The sequence below is a fragment of the Nyctibius grandis genome, chromosome Z, assembly GCF_013368605.1.
Source record: "Nyctibius grandis isolate bNycGra1 chromosome Z, bNycGra1.pri, whole genome shotgun sequence".
In the NCBI taxonomy this organism is placed as follows: Eukaryota; Metazoa; Chordata; class Aves; order Nyctibiiformes; family Nyctibiidae; genus Nyctibius; species Nyctibius grandis.
In genome coordinates, this window is record NC_090695.1 from 83,581,334 (window position 1) to 83,608,370 (window position 27,037).

At 38.4% G+C, this 27,037-nt stretch overlaps 1 protein-coding gene across 1 annotated transcript in view; it reads right to left on the reverse strand.

Annotated features, from left to right (window-relative positions):
* Positions 1-27,037, reverse strand: part of VCAN (versican) — a 105,638-nt gene that overhangs the window by 15,432 nt on the left and 63,169 nt on the right. The window contains exons 7-11 of the mRNA XM_068423091.1: positions 15,491-20,989; positions 13,430-13,543; positions 10,990-11,103; positions 4,056-4,214; positions 3,221-3,303 (exon numbers count right to left, since the gene is read on the reverse strand). Coding sequence (XP_068279192.1) covers positions 3,221-3,303; positions 4,056-4,214; positions 10,990-11,103; positions 13,430-13,543; positions 15,491-20,989 — 5,969 coding nt within the window. The remainder of the gene's footprint in view (positions 1-3,220; positions 3,304-4,055; positions 4,215-10,989; positions 11,104-13,429; positions 13,544-15,490; positions 20,990-27,037) is intronic.

Below are 27,037 nucleotides of genomic sequence, written 5' to 3' on the forward strand. Positions count from 1 at the left end.
GCACAAGGTTTATATGCCAGTGCTGCATATGACTGAAGTCCACAAGAAATAGCTAAGGTGGGCAAGTGTATTCAACAGCTCACTGTAGTTAGAAACAGTGTGCAGTGCACTTGGAAGTACATTTGTTGGTTTTCACTAAGGAACTCACGTACATGCTTTGTCCAGCTATCATATTTAATGGTGACTGGTACTTAGCTTCAGTTTAAAAAATCTGGAAAAACACAACTTGGTGTGAGCTGAAAATGTCAAAAAATTACCGATTTCCTTCCATTGAACTCATTGGTTGAAATACCTTTTGGGTGCAAATTAAAAAACGGTATTTGATTCCTTTTCCAGAAATTGCTAATAAAATACATGCCAACACTTGGCAAAAGAGTTCCTTTCAACATACTGAATATTTAAGTTGTGGGTTTCTTTATGTCCATGGAAAACGACTACCAAAGTAATTCAAACCTTGTTCCACAATCTCCAATGCTAGAACCTGTGGTTCAATGATTCCTAATTCTAGGGGGCGTTTTTTTGTTCAGAAAGAAGACTCAGGTGGAAGAGAAATCATTAAGATGTATCACAGCTATTTCATCTGGGCAGTACTGGGTCAACTGCAGCACTGGACCAACAATTCCATCCACAACACGTCTTGCTGTTGCTGCTATTGTTCATTTGCTTTAAGTCTACCAAGCATCAGAACTTTTTTGTTTAAATCCAAAACCTAATAAAATCATGTAAGCATGATTTTCAGATTAAATCAAGCTGTTATTGGCAGAAAATTCAAACAAGTATCAAGATAAAGATGAATGTACATCACTTGTAGATGCATAGTCTAAGAGCTGGAGTGACTTTTCTGATAGTATCTCCAAGAAAACTCTTATATCAAGGAATCCTCAGCAGACTTGACAAATTTTCCTCTGTGCCAGAAGTGTTGCATAGAATTGCAGACAGATAATATTATCTTAGAGAAAGCATGGAGCTGGCCAACAAAGTTAGAAACAGCTGAATTACAGATGCACCCTGATGTAAAACACAAGGCGGCTATTTAGATTTTGGCTATATGCAAGAGCTACCTCTAGTCTCAGAAATTCAAGTTAGAACCTGAGTGTTGATGTAATAATGCTGATTTTAACGATCACAAATTATGTTAATGCATTTAACACTATTGTGACTACTGTTCACCTGCAAATACATAAATGATGTCATTTTTTAACCTACACATTATTCAAATTCATTGGAATTTTCAGACATCATCAGGGAAATACATTTAATGCAAATTTTTAATTATGTTATTGTTCCTATTAATTAGTAGAGAAGTAATAAATCACTGTAATCAGAAAGGTGGTTAGAAAGTATGAAAAATAAGTTAAAAACTAAGGAAAAGGAGTAAATGAGGAAGCTGCTCAGAACCATGGCATCCAGAAACCATATGGAATAAGTTATGAGGGAAAGCTATTGAAGTAATGAACAAAAATGATTTCAAGAGACACCTAAATTGTTTCCGAAGGAAGAGACGGAGGGAAGTTGTTAAAAATAAAAGAAAAATAAAGTGGAAAAAAGATCAATCAAAAGAGAAATCTGTTGGACAGATGGTCTTATTCTGTTCCTAGAATATCATTTTTTAAATTGAAAATTAAAGTAAAAATGTAACACCACATTTGCCCAGTAGCCTGAATTAAAAAATAGAATCTCAGCCCTAATTTTAATTTCCTTGAATTCATCATTCAGTGACATACCAAATTTATCTTTGGAATATATAAGCATGTATCTTGTTTTATACTTCCTAGTGTAAGATGGGCTGCCCCTTCAGGCACTACATTTATGCTCAAATTTATCTCACCTAACTTTAGATCCCTTAGTGAAGTGTAGGCTCCTTGACCAACCACCATGGACAGCCTGGACCACCCCTGAGCCCCAACCAAACCTCAACCACCCTCAGAAGGTGCCTGTTACTGTCGGTGAGGTGTGAGAAGCCACATCAGGAGACAATGACCTCATCCAGAATGAGTAGAGTTCAAGGCCATGGCCCATCTTGCACTCCCAAAAACACATGAGGATAGGCAAGAGAAAACAACGAAATGAAACTCTTCTGCTTACATCCTGCAAGACTTTGTGGCCTCAAGTGCAAATGAGTGCATTGGTACCACCACAGATGCACTGAGCAATCAGTCAGGCAACAAAAAGTTTCATCACCTTTTTCTTCCCGCCCTGTGCTGTCACCTGCCACACATGGTAGTTTCCCCAATAAATGGCTTATTTACAAGTCAGTTTAGAGGACTTTAAGCCTCTGGTTATTTACGTGAAATGGTAATAAATGAAGCCTGCTTTGGCCCAGGTGTCTTTCTACATAAGTTGTAAACACATGGTATGCAGCATCATTGCATCATGTGTGAACATGTCCATATGTGTGTCCAGATGCTTTCTGCTTTAAGAAGAATTCACGACTGGAAAGGAAAATAATAAGCATAACCAGTTAGGTTTTTTTTAATGTAATGTTCTTCAATGGGTATTAAACAGCAATAAATCACCTGTCCCTTGTACAAAAAAAAGACTGTTTTGAATTGGAAAGAGCTCAGTCATTTCCTGTATCCATCAGCTGTTTGATTTAGGTTAGTTAAAGGTGGGTAGAGTGTGTACTCCCTCCCCTTCTGCTGATTTTCCTTCTTGATTTAAGGCAATAAGAGGTATCAACAGCATCTTAAAATTTTATGGACAGATTATCGGTTACAGGCCTCCTGAACCACCTAAGGATGGCTGCTGTAGAGCTGCCATACAGACTAGAACAATCTCCAGCAATACTTGAGAAGCTCCTTTGTGCACTCTCACAGACACAGCGAACCTAAGAGCTTGAATGCCATATCCTCATCCGAAAAATGCATTCTGCTCCATATACAGAAAGGAGAGGAGAAATGCCACATGTGTCCTTGTAAAAGACCAAAAAAGCACAAACCATCTCCAGCAGAGACCCTTAAATTACAGTATCAGACTTTTTGAGTTTTTCTGATTGGAAGCTTTGAGAGCTTCCATGTATACAGTAATAAGAACTAAGAATAAGATTTTAGAACTCTACCACAAATAGCAGTTATCCTGAAACGAGAGTTTGCTGGCTGTTTGCTTGGGTGCATATTTAGTGACTGCATTTTTTCATGCAGCTTCCCTCATTGCTGGTGGGAATTTGATAAGCCACCACAAAAAGAAATGAATGAGTGATTTAATTTCAAAGGCATCTTACCAGCGGGCTACCATCAGTCCAGCGGAAATCACGCTCAAACATCTTGTCATTGAGGCCAATCCACTGGTAGTCATGCCCAATACCTAAGGAACCAGAAGGATATTTTTATTAACCTTCCCATAAATGGAAGAGATTTCACCAAAGAAAATAAAAAGAATTTGCACAGAATGAATCAGACATCCTGTTCTTAAGATCCTTCTACTCATTATGCAAACAACTATTTACAGGCTGGTTTTCAGCTTTTCAATTTTAATTTGGGATATCTATAAAAATGCAGATTCTCATCTAACAGTTTTAAACAATCCTGTCTCTTCCCTCCCAATGGCATCTCCCAAAGAAAACAGATTAGTTTCCTACCTGAGCACATATGAGGGGGAGAAAAAAAAAGCAAAAATAGATTAAAATAATAAAAGCATGTATTTTAATCTACATTTTTCAAGTTTTGGTTAGGTTGTGACCAGTGTTGTCTAGATGGTGCAACACAACATACAGGAACTATTTCTCTATGCCTACCTAATGCAATATATGGTGGCATGGTCATTGACGTCAGGTGAACAAAAAATCTACAGCCTCCAGAAAAAAAATGTTCCATCAATTTCCAGTGCCAAAACAATAGTTCCTGTTCTCTTCCTCAAAAATAAAGTATTTTCTATACAACAAATAATAACTTAATAGTGATAGGGACCTTGCATTAAACATGAAGAACATGAAGTGTGTCTTTTAAACATTCTAAAAGTATATTTTAAGATGAAGATGTAAAAGCTGAGGAGGGTATTTCACTAGCTCTGAACCCTCAGTGCCCACTCTTGTTTAGAAGAATCCTAACAGTACATACGGTTCACAAAGATCTGCTCCTCATGAGACAAGATGCTTGTCAAGTGTGCTCCCTGGAGACGGCATTCCCTCTCAGCCGTGTCCCATGTACGCCGATGGGCAAAGTATTTGTAGCACTGTCCTTGGAACTTGTGCCAGCCATAATCACAGGTCTCCGTGTCTGTGACAAACAAATAAATCACATCTTTGTCAATGGGCGTGAAACACAAGCATGTTTCATGCAAGCGGATGGATTTTCTGCAGGGCAAAGGTTCAAGAAGATACCCACCCGTTAAGCAGTACAAATGCAAAAAATCTACACTGATCCTTGAGACTTCATTACATTTTCAGGTAGTTCTCTTTACCCAGTTTCAGTACAAGCTGCAAGAATATTACTTATGTAAGGAGTATAAATTGCAATTGGTAACTTTGTGACCTTCTGCTGATCAAATTGTGCTGCATCTGGACAATTTCAGGAGGACATCTTCACTCCGTAACTCTGGATGAATGAAATGCCTGGATGTTGGACTGCAGTTAGTCTACATTTCATCTGAGTTTTCTGAGTCAGTATATGGGGATGGGAATTTTTGCTTGCAAGGGCAAATAGTTTGAGTGACTATACTGAATTACTTTGGTTTGGAAGAAACTGATAACTGAAAATAATATGAAGGAAAGTGCTTGTGATTGTTCACTTCAGAGATGCAAAGCTGTAGTATTATCTTTCTGAACCTCCTCCTCCAAAACCTTCTTCCTTGACTAAGTCTAACTTAACAAACTTTAGGCATCAGTTTCTAAGGAAGGCTGTAAAGCTGAAATACAGAAAGTAACGAAATGCACATTGTCTGTGCTTGTATGAGGGATGGTACTGATAAGAATGCATAATAGACAGAAGTTCACATCAGCCGGTGTATACTTTCATCTAAAAAGAAATAAACACGAGCCTTGGAACAGTAACAATCTGTGGATTTGACGTTAATTATTTTGTCAAGGTTAGGCAGCTGTAAACAGAACAGATGGCAAGAAACAACAAAGTTCCAGTTCCAGATTTGCTTCTGCACCAACACTGCAGGAATGAATCACAGACAGAAATCAGTATGGGCATAACAAATATGACGCCTGAGTGTGTCTGAGCTGTTCTTGATAATGAGAAGAAACTGCCACCGAAAAGAGATTTAGGGAGAAACAGGGAAAACTCTGTTTTGAGTTACGGCAGATGAAATGGCATCATAAAGGACACTTCAGCACAAGATTACAGCTTGTTCCAAATACAGCTGGTTCCAGCTATCTAACTACATGATGGCTCACCCTGAAGGGCCTCAGCTACAGGATGTTGAAGAACAGAAATATAAATCTTGGCCTTCCCTACCCACCAAACAGGAATTTACCACTTCCCACCAAGTTTTATCAATCCCCAAACAAAACTGTGCCTTTCCAGGGGTATAGATATCTTCTGGGTATGAAACTGGATTTCTTATTTTCAGTAGGTCAACATGGTCAATAGTCAATAATGTGCTTTGGCCAAAGCGGCTCTTTTTGCATTAGTACAGAAAAAGCCAAATATTACAGAATATGCCAATGACATATAACTGCAAATTCTTTAACTATGATGTTTCTTAGGTTTAAGCAGCTACCAGCCTGGAAGACAATTGTGGAATAATTTTTTCACAACACAAGACTGCTTCTTAATTCGTAGCAGGAAGAGGCTGTTCACATCCTGAGGCACCAAAGCATCTATATTTTTTGAAGTTTTTAAAACACCCAAGATACAAATTAGACTTTATGTGCACATAAATGGATTCAAAGTGCAAATACATCACTTCTGAGGCTTCCCAGAATTTCTCTGACAATTCCTGGCAACATTAATAACACAGCAGTCATTGTCTTAGGAGTCTGGTATCAAAATCATTTTCTAAAAGTCATCAGTAGAGACAGAAACGTACCAAATACAAAGGCATAATAGAGTTTACACTGATTATCTCTCTTCTATTTTCAACAAGGTAAGAGGTAGGAAACTGTGCCTTGAGTAATCCCAGCTATGAAAAAGGAATGTAATCTATACTAACAACTTGTTAGTTTTTCATCTTTTCCCTCTTTGTATTCTCTATGAGGTGCAGGCTGCAGATACAGCGTTAATCTCTGGCATCTAGATCATTTTAAAGTTTAGTCTGCCTTTGGCTTTCTAGAACACTTGTTTAACCACACGATGCTGACTAACAGTGCTATGTCCTTCATGAGGGCACTTACGGTTTTATTATTCGTCTTTTTCAGGGACTCCCTTGTCCCACAGGAAAGAAGTCAGATAGTAACAGGAAGCACTGCATGCTGAAAAAATAGCATTTCCAGGCTATTCTAATCAAGCCTTCCCTGGCCTCTGCTAGGGAAGAAGTGCATGATTCGAGAGAAGACCTGCTGAAAGGCACATGGGGGAAGAAAAGAGGCTTGAAAACACAAAACCTAGAAGACTGGGTTCAAAGAATGAGATATAATGGCCTGAGCATGAATCATAAAGAACAAAATTTCTCTTCATAAGACAGAGGATGTCAAACAGTGACATAGGTACTCTTAGTTGAAATGCATGCACTGCAGTGTACGTGCAACTCCTCCCTCCTATCCAAAATGACATTTTGTTGTTTTCCAAAAGGGAAAAGTGGAATAACTTCTTCTGCACCTGTTTGTAGCCTAAATCTACAAAGACAGAAAAAAACAGGGCTGATGGCTATAATATGCATAGAATTTTTAGAAGGGTAAGAGAAGATTCTTTTTTTTTTTTGAGAGAGAGAGAGAGAGAGAGAAGAGGTTGATGAGAAGAGGGGAAAAAGGAATAGGGAAAGGGAGAGTCAGGAAGATAGAGGATGAAAAATGCAAACCAGACAAGTAAAAATGTGGAGGCTGTTTAATCTCTGCCTTGCTCTGTCTTGAGTGTGTATATTTGTGTGTGACACAAAGGTAAGGGCTCCATATGGGTATAAGTTTCTAATGCGTTTGCTGAACCATTAAAGTCTAATTGCAGGTGGCTGTAAATTTTCTGACCCCATCACCTGTGAGCAGCGTAGGTGCAAGCACTTACTGAACACAATACTCCATGTTCATTGTATACTTATCCAGGAAGGTAATCACAGCTTTCCGTAACCTTATTCCAGAACATGATAGAAAGACCGAAACACTCCTTGCCATATTTATGGTGTTTTAAAAGTCGTCTGACTAGTCTTAAGATTTATGACAATTTACAGGGTTTTTCAGTGATGTGTGCAAGGAGTTACTTACATAGGTTCTGTTCTCTGTGGCTGCAATTGTATAGGTAAAACAACGTCTCTAAACACTGCATTAAAACAAAAAGTTCTCTGTAGGTTTAATACATGGATAGGTACCACTTTTTCAACAACTTCAATAAGCTGCTGACAATAGGTCCCTTGTCTTTAAAGAAATTCCACAAGAGGCTTAAGGAAAATAGAGACTGAAACACAGGTACTAGAACATAATGAGAGTCTTAGCTGTGAATTTTATCTGTGACTGTCTGCTTTCAGCTAGTGAACAAACGCGTGCGGCCCATTAGCCCACACATCTTGAGGAGAAAACGTTTCTCTGGTAAACATTCAAAATAATCCCTTCTCAGCTGAAAGACATCAGTTAGAAACCATCTGTTTTCAGAAAGTATCTTTGCACTGAGCCCTTCTCAAATACTTCCATCCCAAGCTACCAAGCCCCGGGAACAAAGTGAATCAAATGAGTCTGGAGTAATCACAGACATTTGAAAATGAACTTGGGTTATAAAAAAAACATTGTTCCTTACATGATGGTTAAAAAAACAGTTGTTTTGTTTTCAGAACCTGGAAGAGAACAGCTGGCTGTATTATCTCAAGGAGGCATGTCCCATAACAAACACATACGTGCCATTTTGGCACACAGGTCCATGCATGCAGCTGCATTTGGTAAACAGGCTAGCCTAGGTGCGCCTGCAGAGATCCTGCAGCAGAGGAAGCCAAACCTTAGGTTTAAAACACGAACGCCGTTCCTTGAAAGCAGGTAGATACCAGTTAGAACAGCAAAAGGAGAAAAAGAAAAGGTACCTCTAGCCAACCAAGGAAGGAATAGGAAAATCTAAACAGGTGCTCATCCAGTTCTTATAAAGAACACTTATTCTTGAAATTGAGGTTCAAATTGCAACTCTCTACCATTTTGCTGTTTCCCATCTTACTGCTCATGAAGCAAGGTACTCCTCACCACAAATACAGACGGCCAGATAATGCAACACAGCTGCAGACTTTCATACACCCCACTGGTGCCTGGGGACTATTCTCCACAGTTGGTGCCACCAGCCCAGTGTAAGACAGGGTATCAAACAACCCTTTTCTCCTCTTACCCCAAACATGGAGCTTGCAAACCAACGCTTCAGGCAGCAAAACTGGGAGGATCTGAGCTCTGGGCATGTTTACCTGAACACTGAGAGCTCTTGTAAGGGCTTTTCACAGAGGGATGGCAATGGAAAGACTGATGGCTCCCCCAGGAGCCCTTTGAAAAAGTGTTTTGGGGATATTTCTGCACTTTAAGAAGTGATGTTCAAATGTCACCAAGTGGCATGCAGAATACGCATCTGTACTTTGGAAAGATACATGTGGTGGGCAAAAGAGGGTATTATCTAACAGAGGTGCTCCACTCACTTTTAATCTAGTCTGAACTAGAAGCAATGCTGGCTTACTGAGCTACCAATCTAGTTTAAAAAGGAAACACCCTCAGCTGCTCTATTTCTAACATCAGACAACTTTAGCTCTCTTCAGGAAGAAGTTCCTGGGCTCAGATTGTCTGCTGAACTGTTTCCACCTGGCAAGAAAAACGGCTGTCAGGGAGCCAGTTACAGCTCACTGAGTCTCAGGATTGATTTCCCTCAGCCTAGGTTAGATCACCCTGAAGGCTCCTCTAACTTCTACCACCTGCCCGAGCTCCCTGACGTGCAGCTGCAGTGTACTCTGGTCACATCCCCTCCTAACCCTGACACAGGCATAATACATCAGCCGAAGATCCTTCAGGCTAGAAAAGTCTCACGGGAGCGTTTGGGTGAAATTCTGAGCTCTATGGTTTTTCTACATCAGTGTCATAGGGCCAGGATGCGGTGGAATTGCCTCCTACTTTGAGCTTCATTTCCAGAGGCAATGCATGCTCGCTGCTTCCATTCCCTTCCATGACATTTTGAATACTCGCACTGTGCCTGAGAAAGCCCTTCAGCTTGACTTTTTTTTGAAGCTTTCTAAAATGAAAAGTATATGTTGGAGGAAAAAAAAAAAAAAAAGAGTAATGAAATATAATCTCAGTGTGCTCAACTCCACCTTTCCTGTGGCACCGAGGTACGCATTCTGACGTTCTGGCTGGTCTTTAAATCTAGTGAGGTCAGGACTGGTGCCTTGAAATAAAGCCTGCTTGCCAGACAACCGTGTCTGAATCGCCAACACAGTTTTATTTTGTCTGGTGGAGTGGAAATTTGGCACTAAGCGCTTTTCCCAAGTCCCAAACCACTGCAGGACTTTAAGTGGAGGAAATTTAAATTCCAAAGCTGAGTGAGCAGGGCTCTGGTTCTGATTGACAAACTAGGAAATGTTCCCATTAACCACCTAAAATGCACTCTCAGGTTGGTCATAAAAAGCAGCTTAAAGCTACCATGGTACTCAGAGCCACTCGCTACTATGGATTTGCTGGAATGAAGCGGGGGAGGAGGAAAGGAGTGAGAACATTTATTTCTTTTGTTGTGAAAACACTGTCAACTTATGATTTCGGAGAAGAGATTCGGAAAGTCCTTTCAAATTACAAGGTTAGCCAGACCACTGAAAAAGTTAAACAGTGAAATGTGCTGGAGCTGGTCACCTTTGAGAGTTTTCAGCTCTAACAAACAAATCTCTATAAGTTGAGCTGGAAGAGTTTGCAAACTGCCTTTCACTGAAGATGAGAAACAAACACGAAAAAATGCAATATTAATTAAACAAATCCAAAGGTCTAGTTCATTCACCTGTGACCAAAACCATTCAGCTGAAGAAAAAAAGTATTTTCATGAGCTTTAGAAAGTACACTTTAAAGCACCATTTATTTTTCCCATGGAAATGCCCTCATTAATTTTACTGACAGAACAGATTTTGCTACCCTGTTCCTCCTCCTACATGCACATATTGAGAAAGCATCTTGTGCTGTAAATATTTCATGTAAATACAGTAGGATTTCTTGCAGGCAATGTTCTAACAATTACAGAGACTTGGATGTTTAATCTGATTTCAGTTGTCCAGTTTAGAAAGCCTTTTACATCTTCCATGTAACTGTGATCCTGTACCTACTTTTCCTAATATAATCACAGAACAAATCAATTTGAAGATTCTCAGATACAATCGTCAAGGCTACGGTCCCCAACGAATAGATACATAATCTGGCATATTCAGTAGACTATTTCTACTTTCCAGTGGTGCTTGTTGGAAGTGATGGGTTCTGATATGTCTTTCAAACTGTATATAATTTTTTAAGACAGAAACTTGGTCAGAGGGTAACTCTGCTCCCACTCATTACCCCATAAGTGTTACCACAGTAATGAGAGAACCTCGTTATGTGTCTTTCCAGTAGTTTGCAAGCCAGCATGAGCAGTCTGTGCTTGCCTTGGAAAACTGTACGGCTGTTGTTATTTTGACACAGGAACTGCACAATACATTGACTTATATTTGATACAGCAGTGGTTAGAGTTTGCTCTCACCCATCTGCAAAAGATAGTGCAGATGTAACCTTAAACCCAAAGTCCTGAGCCACAAATCACGGGAGTCTAACATACTCAAAAATCATAGTATCTCCTCATCACCGATGACTTCCCACAGATGTTGACAGTTTCTTCCATCCCCTCATTTTTAGGAGGCTTTGCCTAGTTACTCCAGAAGGGTGCTGAAATGGAAACAGACTACCTCAATCACCATAGATTAAAGAATGCACCTTACCTTGTTCACAGAGAGCACCTATATAGCTTGGCAGACACAAGCAAGTAAAGGTATTGAGGCCATCTATACACGTGGCTCCATTCCGGCATGGGTTAGACTGGCATTCATCGATATCTACAACATAAAGATAAAAGTGTTTTTATAAGCCACCCACCTCCTAGAAGGGAAATGTTCTTCAGTCTTAGTCATACTTATTACTAGGACCAGTTCAATCCAGAAGAATGAAGTATTTAAAAGATCCAAGTGACCGGTTTATTTGCATGATAACTGATTTCACTATGCACAACCTTCCTTTCCCTTCATGCACAAGTCAAGAAGCAGTTTCCTCAGGAAATGTGACATTAGTGATCCACAATTTTATATCCTGCACTCTGACTCCTGAGTTAATTTCTAAAATCTAGACCTTCAGTTCCTCACTGTGTAGCTGAGAAAGAAGTGATACTGTGCAGTGTGTAGTATTTTCTTGTACTGATGGAAAATTTGTCTTGAGTGTGTGACCGCAGCACAAAAAATTCTCATCAAGTGCTGGAGACCTCAAATATCTTCATGAATCTCAAATATGGTAAATCTTGTCGTATACCATCAAACAGACTGCTAACTTCAGTCTGCAAAGCAGCATGTACTGGCATCTTAGTGGTTTGCACTAGTCATTTCTTCCTTGTCTAATGTTATCAAGATAAGGACAAAGCATCATATAGACAATTTCACTAAACAACCAGTCAGATAGTAACATTCATAGTCATGCACAGGTTTACTGCTGAGCCTATGGCTCTAGAGTAAACAAACAACATTTCTCTCCCAGACTCCTCTGGCTGCTAAAATACCTTGGTTTTGCCTTTTAAATTGGAGCAGTAGTTCATTTAATATAATTACTTTATGCATGTATTTGCAGAGGTTATAAGCTAGTATGTCTCTCTATAAAGATCATACAGTGTTTTCTAATGAGTGCTGTTCCTCTGAAAAAATCACAGCTTAAACTTCAATGCAGATTTTGCAAACATCTTAGTCCACAGTAAACTGCTGGTAGTGATGGACTATTAAAATGTAAGAGAGAAGTTAAACATATCTACAAACCAACAAACAGTTGTGCAATCCTAGGAATAATTGCTGCATCATGTGAAAGGCTTTTTTAAAAAAATAGTTTTATTTAAAAAAACCCCTGTTTCTGTTCAAATTTTATGCTAGGTCTTATTTGTTCCAGTCATTTGGAAAGCTCTCAAGTCAGTGTTTTATGCCTTATATCCAGATGTCCCTGAATCTAGGGCTAAAAATCCAAGGTTTACTTTCTTAAGCACCACTGAACATATTTCTATATGATGACTGGCCGTGGAGCGTCCCACTCCAATTCGTTAATAAACCACTAAGAGTTCTAGGGTACAAGAAGCGGCCAGATTATTCTTTTATAATCCAAAAAAAAAGAGAAAATTATTATCTCTGTCCTCAGATTTGCAACCAGGGTATGACATGTTCCTTGACAAAGAAGAAGATTTAAGATGCAACATCTAAAACTTGATATCTACTAGCAACAACCTACTAGGGAGCTCGCAAACTCATCAACATGAGCTAGGAAAGCAGAGAAAAACACTGGTTAATTATTTTTTTAATCAATCAATCACATGCTGTCTTGCAGAACACCAATAAAACCATATTAATCCTGATAATTTTGCTGCACTGATATCAACCTTTGGGCGTTTTTTTTTCTCCCAAGCTATAGATGAGGGGTTGAACTCATTTTAGCAACATTGCATGAGGTTTTTTTCTTTCAAATTTGGCAGGAAAATGTGTAACATGCAAATCCATGAGATTTATCACGCTAAATAGCCAAACTACCACTTTTATCATACTTTGGCTTGCTGGTTAGAAGGAAAAGCTGGTTATTCTAAACTGTACTGGTGAATCTCTTGAAACCCACAGTCACAGCAGGTAAGCCCAGATGTCACAGGCAGCTTGAAGAGGTTCTCAGCTAGAAGAGTTACCAAAATCCTAATTTATACAAAAGATGTATATGATTATGATCATGTTTACAATTTCCTTGAAAACATATCAAGCTGGCATTCAGTGCTCAGCTTCCCAGTCACATCTGGGATTAGCTTATTTTACCACCCTTTCAAATAATTACGCAAAGCTCTTAAGAACTATTGCAAATATTAATGTTTATTTGGTTTTATTTGATGTATTTATGAATTTAATGTTATGAATTCTAGGTCATGTAGTTCATTTACCATTCTTTTATGTTTGTGTGTGTACACATCTGTGCACTTTATGGGGAGAGAGAAAAGGGGTAAGTGGACCTCCATTTTATTGTTCTAACTAAGGCCTCACCATAGAATTTTTCAAATGTCTATGTATTCTTCAACTTCAAAACACACCACTTCTGCAGATCTCATATATGAAAACTTTTTACTCTACTTAAATCAGTATCTAGATGGCATCAGCTTACCTAATTCACACTGCTCGCCGTTGAAACCTGGCAAACACGTGCAGATGTAAAATGAACCACGCGGATAGCAGGTACCACCATTAAGGCAGGGATTGCTTTTGCATGGATCTTGGCCTGTTAAACAAGTAGAAAAAGAAAATTGACTCTAGTTTCAAGGAACTGGTGTCTTTTTGATTTTTTGGAAGAAGCAATCCTTCTTCATTTCTGCATTGATGTTGCAGGCTTTACTGTAGTTTCAGAAACTCTATTAACATAATAGACTACTGAGAATAAGATAGCTTTGTAAAATAGTAAAGCTTATTTTCAGGCATCGCTATTCTCAACTTTAACAACAACATGGCATTTACTATAAACCAGTATAAATAATTTTCAGAATTACATTTTTTCATAGCAATTTGTACTATATTTGGCAGTCATGATATTCTATTGAGGACTTAGTTTGCATGACATGACAATTAATTATAGCTGAAAACAGTTAAACATATGCAAAATGAATGGAAAATGCTTTTTTTTTGGACAGGGTTAGTTTATGTAGAATGACTGGGTACACAGAACATACTGGATTGCTGCTGTTGTTTCACTTTGTTTTATTTAACCAATCAATGACCACAAAGTCTTACTTCTTTTTCCCACTTGTCTTTCTTAAAAACACATTTCAAAAATACAAATAAATACTGAATACATTCGTAACTGAACTAAACATTAAGATAAAAACTTACCTGCTGTGAAATCCTCAGTTGTTATGGAAGTTATCATTTAAATAGCTTTTCCTTGCAGAGCTTTACGCCTTCTAGTGATGTTTATTTCAATTGAGTTTAGACACCTAGATATTCGCATTTGATTTAATGTCTAGGAGCAATCATTCACACAAACAAGTATGCACTAGATAACCATTTCTAAATATTAGCTTCTCAGAGTTACAGGAAAATCATGAAGACAGTCCTTCTGGGATACAAGGAGAAAGCCCTGGCTTTGAAAACTTACAAAATGGGTAAAAGAGTTCTGTAGCCTAAGTTAATTCAGAGACATGAGACAACTTTAGATTTCTGGTTAAATTTTTCCAAAACAATCTGGTTTATGAAATAAAAGATAAGTAACATCTATTTTACCCTTGCAAGTTAAACATTCAAAGAAGTCTTTTTAATGTATTGAGTCCCAAATGTAGGGCCATGCTAAGCACCTAACAATGTTTATTGTGCATTTACTGTCTCTTTGTCCTCCTATGGACTGGATATTTTCCCAGTAAACATCATCAAATTGACAACTACCTGGATTATTTGAGGAAAAATAATAGAAAACCCTATAAAATCAAGCCAGTTCAGTTCTGTCCTCAGCTATATCTAGATAAAATATGAATTGAAGCGATGCTATTCATACTGACCCTATCTGCATCATCTGTCTGTTTGGCAAAATGGTGCCTAATAATGATTATGTAAAACAAAATACTGTGGCAAATAACATCTAACAAAAAGATCTGTAGTTTATAAGAGACAGACACTGTATCAATCAGTTAAAGCTACAGACAGGTTGAAAACGTGAAGTCTCGTTTTTCTCTTGTCTGGAAAGCTATCTTGTAGGTTAAAAGAAGTTAATTTTTATAGAAAATTCTGATCCTAAAACGTGCACTAGATCTGCTCTCTAAGTCAACTGCAAGATATTATAAAACAACCCTACCCATAAACCAATTGTATAAGTACTATCATCATGCCAACATAGAAAAGCTATCAGCCAAAATTATCTGTTGGAAATTGGAAAATTAAATAATTACAGTTGAATTTTCTACCACAATCAATGTTACCTTCCTGTCTTTTAGAACTGGCTGGTCACCTCAAGTCTGATCCAGAGCTCCAGGATGCAAACACTCAGGAAAAGTCACTGAGCTTGAGTTTTGGTACCCCCATTCTCCTTCACTTTGTAGAGGTTACAGTCATGCTGGTTTCAAAGCTTGAGGCTCATGAGTTCACACGGTGCTCTGATTGTCATACCTCTTATCAGAGTTAAGACACACATATGCAAGTATCACAACAAACATATATGACAGTGATCATATTTGGAAGTTACCTGGAATTTGCACTGCTGTGCCTTCAACTGAACCCACACTGGTGCCAATCAGGAAATCTGATCCATTTGTGACTTCCGGAAGGGAAAATGACGAAGTTACAAGTTCAATAGTATTTGGTTCCTCAGAGCTTATCGTTGACTGCTCATTTTGATACGGACTGTTTCCAGGGGCAGTGCTGTTTGTTGCAATGTTAGAAGAAGTTGTTGTGATCTCCTCTTGACCATACACAGCTGATTGTGTTTCTGCGCTTCTATCCAAAGGTTGTGAAGATGAAGCTAGCACTGTAACTGCTTCCTGGTCAGGTTTAAATACTTCACTTTCAATACTATTGGGTGAATCTGAAACAGGTGTGGAAAAAAGCCATGGGATCTCTCTCTCAGTACTCCTGTCGTCTTCTTGACGGTGGTTGTTCACACTCCCTGAGGAAGCTTCAGCTTTTATTGTGCTAACTTTCGGAACATCTGTGCTCACTCTTTCTCCAAAATTCAGAAAAGCAGTAGGCAAGACATGTATTGGTGGAGAATGTCCAGAAACAGCCAAATCAGTTACAGAGGTTTCTGTCTCCTCTGTCCTGTCTGTTACAAGTCTATTAAAGTGAGGAGTACTTTCAGTAGTTGTGCTTTCTGAAACAGGCTTGGGAGAAAACTCCAGCAGAGAAGACTCTGTTCTGTCAAGAAGGTCTGTAGTGGGTGGTTTATATGTTGCTGCAATATCAGAACTAACCTCTTTGAAGGTTCCTTCTGATGAATGATCGGACTGATCTGAATACTTTGATGATGATGTACTTGGAACGATTACCTCAGGATACTCAGATACTCCATTAACTAACTGAACAGTTACTGAGGATTTAGGAGTTTGAGGTACAGAATAAAAGCTCACTGAATCTGTTTCTTCATACTCTGCTGATGCCGATTTTGTGTTTGTGTATACTGTAGGATGCTTTTCTTCATTCTTGCTAGATGATACAGTTGTCAGTTGGGATGTACGCTGTGTGGTGACAATACTTACATCAACCATGTCAGTTGTCAAAATGTTTTCTGTCTCAGTAGTTAAAACTGGTGCAAGAGAAGGAACTACGGGCTGCTCATCATCCAGTTCTTCTTGGCCCATTCCAGAAAAGCCAGAGACAGAGTTAGTTTCACTTTGATCTGCTATTACTTGGTAGTTTGCGGATGTATTCAGCTCATAGGTGTCTTCTGTTGTGCTTGTTACAACATGTTTCGACTCGTGAGGCACATGAGGGCTTGCCAGTGATGGTACTGTAGGAAGGAAAATGCCCAGTTCAGACGGTTTGGTAGTGATGAGAGTTTCTGTTGCATACCTCATGGCATTCCCTGAACCCAAATCCTTGTCATCTGATTTTGGCCTATGCCCAGCTGTTACTGATTCACTACTTGGCTGACTGGAAGTAGTCAAAGAAAGACTATCACTAGATCCAAGTGTCTTCTCTTTGGTTATGGAAAATTTAGGTGTTGAATCGTAGTTCTCCCCTTCAGCTGTCATGCTATCATCACCGCCATATGTTGATTGTATGACAGGATTTGGCATTGTCTGCACACTTATTATGTCTTCAGGCATTGATTTTGAGTGATCCATGTCTATAATAGTTGTTTCTTCTGATGGGATTTGAAGTCGTTCTTCAATTAGTGTAATATCACCATAAACAGAAACGTTCAATATAACACTTCTTTTATCATCAATCATGGGAATAATTTTCTCATATATCCCAGTATCACTTGTTAGTTCTTCTGATGTAGCTGTCTTTGGTTGAACAGCAGATGGATTTACCACGAGCTCTTTTTTTTCTGTAAAAAGGGATGCTAGTCCTGTGATTACAGTCTGTGATCCATCTACAGGTGCCTCTGTTGTCATAACTTCAGAATAAACTTCCCCAGGAACACTAGATGAAGCATTTAGTTCTAATTTTGACAGAGGGGGTATTGACAAATGAGTAAATGTCTCAGGAGAAGAGGAATCCAAAACACCAACCCAGCCAGATCCTTCTCCAGAGCTTTCAGGTAATAGTCCACTTGGCATTTTTGTTGTTGATGTTACAAGCGATTCTTCTGTTTCAAGATTAGGAGTTCCACTCAGTATTACAGAAACAGGAGTTATGCCATCTGTAATCAGCAAATGTGATATTTCCGCTTGAGAGACAGCTTTAGAAGTATCTGTTGTCCTATCTGTTTCTTTTTCTTCTCTCCTATAGTTAGTTTCCTTATTGTGAGGTTCTTCAACCGCAACAAAATAATGCGTCATCTCTTTAATCTCTTTAGAGCTGAAGCTCTTGGAACTCTCTTCTGCTAAAGCTGGAGAACTGGTGATCACTGAACTGGGGAACTGGTCTTCTGTTTCTGACAGCAGCTCAGTTACAGCACTTGTAACTTCTTCATTAACTTCAATATTTGATTCAGTGCTTCGTCTTTCAAAGTCTTGTGTCTTGTCTGTTGAAAGTTTGGGTCCCATATTTACAGGATGAGAAGTTTGAGGACTTGAAGTACTCATGATTTCTTTGACAGCCAACGGCACTACAGAAGGAATAACAGGAAGGTCGTCTCCCGACCCTTGTCCTGAAAATAATGGATCACCGATGAGCTCATTATTTGTTAGATTTTCTTCTTTAGGTGTCAGGAGTGATCTGGGAATATATTTCGTAGGTAAAATATTTTGTACCAATTCCTTCTCTTGCTCTATATCTGTAACTGGGGAGCTTATGTACTTCCTTTCAGTCTTTTCAGGCTCAGTTACTCTGTCATCATTAAATGGCAAAAGTATTTCTTTAACAGATTCAGTTTCTAATTCCTTTTCTTCTGAATACAGACTGACAGTCGGAACATTTAAAAATCCCAGATGTTCATGATTAGCCTGTGTACTTTTAAAGAATGGGTCTGTTGTTGTTTCTTCAGAAGATTCTATAGCTTTTGGTGAAATTTCACTTGGCCTGTCTTCCTTAGAATGTATATCTTCCACCAAAGGAATCTTCGTAGTAAAAGCTCTCTCTGTCAGTTCATCAATTGTTTTCTCTTCCATTCTTATGTCAGTTAAAGTTCTCATTATGGTTACTTCATGTTCAGTACTTGTGACTAGCTCATCAGGTTTGGTAGTGAAGGCATGATCCATAGATGGTGTGCTGACAACTTTTTTGTCATACTTCCCTCGTGTTTCTGCTCTCCCAGTGGGTGAAACTTCTGTTTTTGCAAACGATTCAATGAATGTGTCTGCTTCTCCAGATCCCTGATCAATAAATGAGAAATTACTTCCAAGTATTTCTTCAGTAGGTCCATTAGACATTAGTTTTGTGGTGCTGCTGTCACCTTTGAATTCTTCTCCAGAGCCATGCTCAATTAGGAGAATCTTGCCTAATGAGACAGTTGAAGAACCAACTTTTGCATTTTTGCTTTCTGTAGATTCAGCTACTGCTTTTAGACTGCCAGTACCATGTGTCACCATGATCTCCTGAGGGCTGTTACTAACCACAGATTCTGGAGATGATGTGATCTCACCTGTTTCTAAATCTTCAGATTTAAGTCCTGGTGCAACATGAGATACTATCTCTTTTCTAGAACCAGGACTAGATTTTACTTCAGAAGGAGCTGTGTTAGTTGGTTCTGTTTCCTGGTTTTGTTCTCCTGGGATTCCTGTACTAAACACATCCTGGGACATCTGACTTGCTACTCCAGACTCCTTTGTCAAGCCATTTGACCCACTACTTGAAACTGATATTGCTGATTCATCTGTTCTTGCATGTTCATATTCTGTTGTAGCATTCTTCAGTGAAGCATCATCTATGCTGTAAACTTTTCCTTTATGCTTTTCTGTTTGTGTTTCAGTGACAGGCCTTAATGGAACTGAAGTCAAAGTAGCAGACTCAATGATAACATCTATGTCTCCAGAACCTGGATCAATAAACGGGGAGTCAGTACTTACCACTTTTCTTGTGGGACCCCCTGAAAATATGTCTGCTGGTTCTTCTGCTGATCCTTCATGTATAAAAAGCTTCTTCTCTCTCAAGAGAGGAACAGTTGTGACCTTTTTGATTTCAGAACTTACGGTACCTGTTACCAGTACTGTTTTTCTGAGAGGGGTGGGCTCTTGACTTACAGTTCTAACTTTACTAGTAGTTCTCCCAAGTTCATTCAGCTCCAAATTTCCCTCTGCAGTAGTAGTTGAACTTTCCTGACTCGAATAAACAGTGGTCTGTATTTCTTTTTCATCTTCAATATCTTTTTCAGTTACAAGAGAGCTGGCAACCACTTTTTCTGTAATAAACTCAGACACAGAATTGGTGGCAACAGTTACTTCAGAACTTTGATCAAAAGCAGAATAAAGAGTGCTTATTCCTCCAGGCAAAGAAGAGTTGATTCCTGAAACAGTTACAGAAATTTCTGTTGGCAGTACTGTGCCAGAGCCCAGAGAAATATCTTGCATTGAAAGTGTTTCTGTTACTGCTGTTTCTGTTGTCATAGCCGAAGTTATAGTGATGTCCTTTTCTACATCTCCAGAGCCTTCAAGAACTATAAAAGAAGCAGCACTTATCTCAGGCTTTGCTGTATGACTACTTGTTTCCAGAAGATTTTCAAAAGGGGAACTTGCATTAAGTTTAATAGTTGATTTATAGTGATCTCCTGGAGCAGGTGTTGCCTCTTCTGGAGTAAGGTCTTTCACAGCTATGCCTACCGTAGCAGTACTAAAAACTGCATCCAGAGAAGCAGTTACAGCAGAACTTTCCACAGTAAATGCATCAGGAACAGAAGTTATACCAGAATTTTTTTCATCATCTTCCTTTCTTGACATTGTCACAATTTCTGAGAAGACAGAACTGGATAAATCAGATTTGGTGGAGCCATCTCCAGAAGATTCGCTAGTAATCAAAAGGAAGGTTTTTGTATCTTTAGTAGAGCTCTCCTCAGTTTCATGCCATGTTATGGTCTCTTTATTTTTTTGCAGGGACTGCTCATATGAAGAAGTAATGGCTATTGATTTATCTGTTGTGGCAACTTCTGACTCACCACTATAAACAGGTTCTAACATTGCAACATCTGCTGTCGGTTGTGTAACTTCAAATGCCCCTATTACTTCTCCAGCTTTGCTTGGTTGCATAGTACCAGAATCTTCAGTTTCAGGTATTATAAACGTGTTTGTTTCATTGATTTGAGAAAAGGTTACATTTTTGGAATGTGCAACACTTTCAATTTGGTCACTTCTCGCTTCCTCGGCTTTTGTGCTCTTAAGTGCACTAGTAACCTGTTGCTTTCCATTGATGAACTGCAAAGCTGGAGGAGTTGTAACGTCAGTAGTATTTTCACAGTCTTCCTCTTCCTCAAACTCTATCAAGTTTGGAAAGAAAGGATCCAATATTATATATTCAGATGAATCCTGCACAGAGTCTGAAGTACAGGGTTCAGTCTGAGCTGATTCTGTATCAATGTGGGGTTCATCTACTGCATGAGGAAGCATGTGGCGACTGAACAGATCCAAAAATTCATTCACCGGATGATCTGTAAAAAAAAGAGAGCTTTTCATAATCCCTAAGTGACAGTGACGGTTGCGCATTATAGTAGACATATGAAGTACAAGCAATCCATTGGAGAAAAAAAAACCAACAAAACAATTCAAAATGAAACATCGTTCTTCTATTGACACAAAGGTAAATACTGCCAGTGTTTGACTTCCTAGCTGAGGCGTTTGTGCATATTGAACACATTGATTATGTAATACTGTCCATTATGATGCATGTTTAGTCCCGAACCCACACCTGGGCTAACTTATCCTATACTATTCAGCAGAGATAAGAAACGGACAAGATGAAAATCATTTTTAGACCAAAAGACTCTGGTCCCAACCTGCAGCAACTGCTTCCATGGATCTGAGACACGAGCTAACCTTTACCAAAAATTGAACTTAGACAAAGCTAAGCAAGGTGAAGTCTAAAATGAAATAGGACATATAGAGTATACCTCTGCAACTCAATTTATTCTCAGTATAGAGTAATTCAAATTGCTAGGAACACCATAAATACTACATCAATTGCTCTATTCTTTACACTTGGACCCTAGGTCAGTAAATAAAGTCTCACTTTACTAAGTTGTTGCTATTTAGCATTATAAAGCATCATGAAGCAGCTAAGAAAAAATGTCCCAGATTCAAAAATTAATCACCATTCAGACAGTAACGTGAGTAAAGTCCAGCTATTTTCTTCCGCTTACCACTCACTTGGAATTATTTACATGCCCTCACAGATCGCAAACCTCTCAATTTTTTTTCTAGGTGGTCAAACAGATAAAGAGGAGGAAGTAAGTTCTAAATAGACAAGGTTTTAGCTGCAGAAGCCCTCATGAATTCCTCTAAGATTTATGATCCCAGATTCCATAGACACTTTTAAAATGTGCCCTATCAGCACAAACATTATTTCAAATCTTCTGTTCAAGACAATAGATGTTACTCTCATTAAAAAAAAAGAAAAAAAACACAAAAATACAACAGGCTCAGAAAAAAAGCTAAATTTCAGGCTTGACTGACTGACTTGAAGCTGGAAACTTTGTGCTGAAATTTTATACCATGAATGTATCTTTCTTCTATGTTTATAACTGTTTCATCCAAAGCAAAATTACTGTTTGCTGGTACAAACTAGTGTAGTCTGATGTTTGTCTAAATCTGCCAGTAGAGGATCTGAACCAATACACAGGTCCCCTGTCTTACAGCGCTGTCAGCAATGATTGCTCCTCAAATAATATTTGCAGGTATTCTGGTATACCCACCATATGACAGAGCACAATTTTTAAGAACATCTTCCTCATTAAAACTATTTACAAGATGTAAAAAAATGAGACCCTGAGAGGTAAAGTATTTCATTAGTTTGAAGTAATCCCCCTACATATGAACATCAATTAACCTCTATTGACTGCTGAGCCCTCAGAGATAATCAGGTCACCATTCTGGAAAAGAATTTATTAAATCACATTAAACTGACATAGAGCACTCTGAATGGCTTGTGATTCATTGGCTTGGGGTGTTTTGTGTGTGCAAACTGACTGCAACATGGGTCTTGAAAATGTAATTTCAACTCTATTGAGAATTAATGTTCTAATATCTCACACTGTGTTTACAGATAAACTCAAAAAGTATTACTGAATCTCCATTTCGCTAAACCTCCAGCTGAAGAGTAAATGGCAACTTCAGGTCTGTTTTGCAAAGAACATGTAACAAGGTGCCCTGAATCCGAGTTTTGGTGCAACAAAAAAAAATGTTTTTAACCTCATTTCTGCCTGGCTATTCTATATTGCTCCAATGAAGCCTGGTGTTTACTTTGTGCTACGACAGCTCTATTAGATGACTACAGAATTGAAACTCCTTCTCTCTCCCTCACATATGCTTGTTGGGAGTTGGTTTATGCAATGCTTGTAAAGAGAGAATTTCTCCCTGTTCCTTCCTCCAGTAAGTTAGAAACATTTACAGAGGCTGCCTGATGCCACAGAAAAATACAGCTTCTGCAGCTATTTATTTGAGTCTTCCCAGATCTCCCTTTCAAATTTTGTTCAAGCAGAAAAACAAGAACTTAGTTATTTGTCCAAGATTTGCAATATGATGTGGAGAAGCATGTCTAATTGCTTTCAGAATCTACAAATTTTAGCAAACAGCAATGTTAGTCATACTGAGGAATCATATTTTCATAAAAGTAGAAGCTCTAATCAACACAGAATTGTACATCTTCTTTTCAAAACTGTGAATGCAAAGATACATGAGAATTCAATAACTGAAAGGGGAATGGCAAGTCAAAGCTGCTAGGGAGCTTTGAGAGTTTCTGGTTCTCAGTAAATTCACTATAAAACTGCACCAACATACAGAACCAGAGAACTACATACAGGAATGTGCTTGGGCAAGAGAGATGGCTTGTACTGTGTGCACAGCTTAAGAAGAAATGTATATAAATAACCTGGCATATAGACTAATGTGGCATAAGGATTAATTATTATTTCATAAGCTGCTGTTACGATTGTGTGCACAAATCATGTAGCATGCTTTTACACAGAAATATACGTTAAAAAAAAAATACAAAACCTGGATGGGACTGGATAGGCTGTAATCTGTAGGAAGGTACCATGACTAACAAGTTCTGACCAGTGGATTATTCTTGTAGCAGTGCACACCTGGGAGTCCCTCAAATTACTAGCTCACGCTAAATCATTTATGGTAGGTAATAAATTTAATGAACAACATCTGTTCCAAATTCACCTAGAAGACATATACAAATTCTTACATACGCAAAGATCTCTATCAGACCTTACTTTTACTTTGTTAGCTTTTTCAAGATCTCACATGCCACAAAGATCCACATAAAAGAACTCTAGCTAAAGGTATGATATTCCAATAATAAACTTTCAGAAGGCTCTTTCATTAAATACTAAGCGTTTTTGTTTTGGTTTTTTTTCCAAGAAGAAAATAACCAGCTTTTAAGAAAACAGTAAAGCATTCAATTGCATTTTTTTTTAATTAGAATTTCTTCTCCTTTCTAGAGCTTTGATTATTCAGTGCTAACAACCAAGTTGCCAATGCTTAGGGTTAACAGATATGAAAAATTCATATAAATCCCAGAGATGGCCAATAATCTATGTAACAATATAGCTCATATAACATATAGCATTGTCCTCTGAGAATAAGCAAGACGCTAGGATGAAAACCTAAGTGCTACCATAAAATATGAATACCGGAGGGAAAAGTCTTATTGAACTGGTTTGTTAGACCCTTAGGGAAGACACATGAACACTTGCAATAGTTTTGAGCTGACTAGATGCAGCTGACATATGTTGCCCCTATCTATGTTCATGTCCATTAAAGCTGCAGGTAAAGACATACAGACCTGAGACTATTAATAGGAGACGAAATGAAGACTTTAAAGGAAAGGAGTTTGGCTCCTAAACAGAATTAATAATAGTTCACACGTGATGGCAAACAAGCCAAAAGGAGCACTTGTTGAAAGAGGTGTTTTGTTACTAAGACTCCAAGAAAAAGACAGTAAAAACAAGTAGCTCAAAAGTTGTAAAACCATGGGTTGTCAGTACAGACTGCCAATCCAAACAAGATCCAAAGGAGATTTATCAGTGAAGCCTCTTACTGAGGAAAGTGATGAGGTACGCACTGAAATAGAGATGTAGTAGATAGGTGGGTAAGTGTATATGCAGCCTAGAGTGTTTGTTAATCCATTTAATACATGTTTTAAATTACCTGTATGGAATAAGCATCTATCTCAGTAACAGTCAACTATGTGCAATAAATGGAAAGCCCCCTGGCTACAGGGTGCTTTTTAGCCACAAGAGGACTTGACTGCTACAACATATAACCACAGAGCAACTGACTGAGGTGGCATTAATTTCCATTACAACCCTTCTAATGACAATTCGTTCTAAACCCACATTTATTTTTCACTGGATCAAACAGAGAAGTTGCATCTTATGTTACTGATGGACAAGCCAACTTCTGCACATCCAAAAAAATGTGTAATGTGTAGTAACATTTTTTCTTGAGAAGAGTTTTAATATTCTACAAAGAACCCTTAAGGGCTTTTCCAACATCATTTTTGAGGGAGCAGGCAATAAAAAGCATTTTCTCTCTCAAAAACCTTCAGATAAGCAGGTGAAGAAGAATTAATAGAGAATTAAATAGAAAACAGATTCTGATGTTTTCAAAACTTTCAAAAACCAAAATATTTCATTCAGAAGACTTATGGACTAGGCATGGTTTTGTGAAGTCTCATTCAAAATGGGACTGTTAACATCTAATCTGGCATCCTGGAGATAACAGAATTTCACCTATAGATTCCTGCAATTTCCCCATTTATTGCTTCAGAGCAACATGCTGTGTTGTTTGTGAAAAGTAATAGAGTTCAGTCTTTTGTTGAAGGACTAGAGGTCTGATAAAATCATGAAGTTCACAGAAAGATTCATAAAATGTTCTGTGGACTTTGAATCAGACCCCATATATTGATTAGAATAGAGCTAAAAAGAAAAAAAAAGAATTTAAAAAGAAGACCAAAAAAATTTCTGACTCTTTGTTTTGAAAGCATGTGTTTCATTGCATGATATGACACTATCACAAACTCCACAATGTTCACTACCAAGAACCCCTAACCACAAGACAGGTTAGCGTGAAAAAACAAAATAGTTTACATTAGTTAAATTTCTTCCAGCACTTGATAACCAGAAAATTTTGGATTTGGCTTCAACAGAATTATATCAGGGTGAAATTAGACCATAGTATGACTAAAATGTCATTAAAATATGGTAGACATGTGTTTTGTTATCAAATTTCTGAAAATGTAACACTCGATGACTGTGAAAAAGGTAATGCGTTAATTTGCAACAAAAATAAAACATGTTTGGCTCACAGAGAAAATCAATGAACAATTTAATTTAACATAAAAATTGAGAAAATCTGTGATTTTTCCCCCTGTGCATACTTGTTAACTACTCTGTTTTCCATGTTAAGTCACCTTGTTTCTTCCCCACAGATATGTACTCTATATTTTTTTTTTTTTGTCTCCTCATTACAGTTGGTCTGCACAGTACCACAGTCATCATCTCCTGCAGAAGACTGCCATCACACACATAATGATAAACTTGCCCTCCCTGGCAACATCCTTAAACATCACCTCCAGCTGATCGGATGCTCTGAGATCAAGGTCAGAGGTGTCTGGGACTAGGACCAGGGGACAAGCAAAATACCTAATACCTGGCAGTTAGCACAATGGTTCAGCTCATCATGGAAGAACAGACCATCAGCTTAGGCAGGCTGTCAAATGGCAACTCAGGTCAGTTGTCTCAAGCTTCATAAGAGCTATTGATCAGATCCTTAATTGTTCAAGAAAGAGAGAAAGTCATTGCAGGAACAGATTGTAAAAATATGCTATGAAAAGCTCACTGATGGCAAGGAGGACTGAAGGCAGATGCACGAATAATTATCTTCCTCATTTTTGTACATTCATAGAATTTGCTGCAGATTGAAGGTGCTATGAAGAGCAGATCCAAACACACAGTCCACAAAATAATTCAGTAAGCATGCACACTGTGTTTGATTAAGACTCTGAATCATCTAAACAAATGGCTTTAATGCAAAATCTCTGCACATTTGTGGGACGCTCCTGACAAGTTTGCAATGGTGACCTACCAAGAGTGAGCCTACAGTCAGCAGACTTAAATTCAGCCAACAGGTGTCTCCATCTGGAAAACATGTAGGAGTCCTCAAAGTAGAAGAGATTCAAAATGTTTTATTTGAACCCTCTGAAAGTCCAGTGAAGCCTCATGTCTGGGCTTGGGAGAGGATCTAGCATGAGGAAAGACTTAAACATCTTTATGTCATATATCGACGCCCCTGAACCTCAGCTCTGCCAGGGACTAGATTTGCAGTCTGGGTGGATTCAAGCAGTTTTATGACTGCAGCTTGCTGAAACTCTTCCAGCGAAACAAAACTCAACCAATTCCACGGGAATGTGTCAGTCTCATCGAATATATTTTGTTTTAAAAGCGTACTTAAGAAGTAAAGGAGCGATCTGA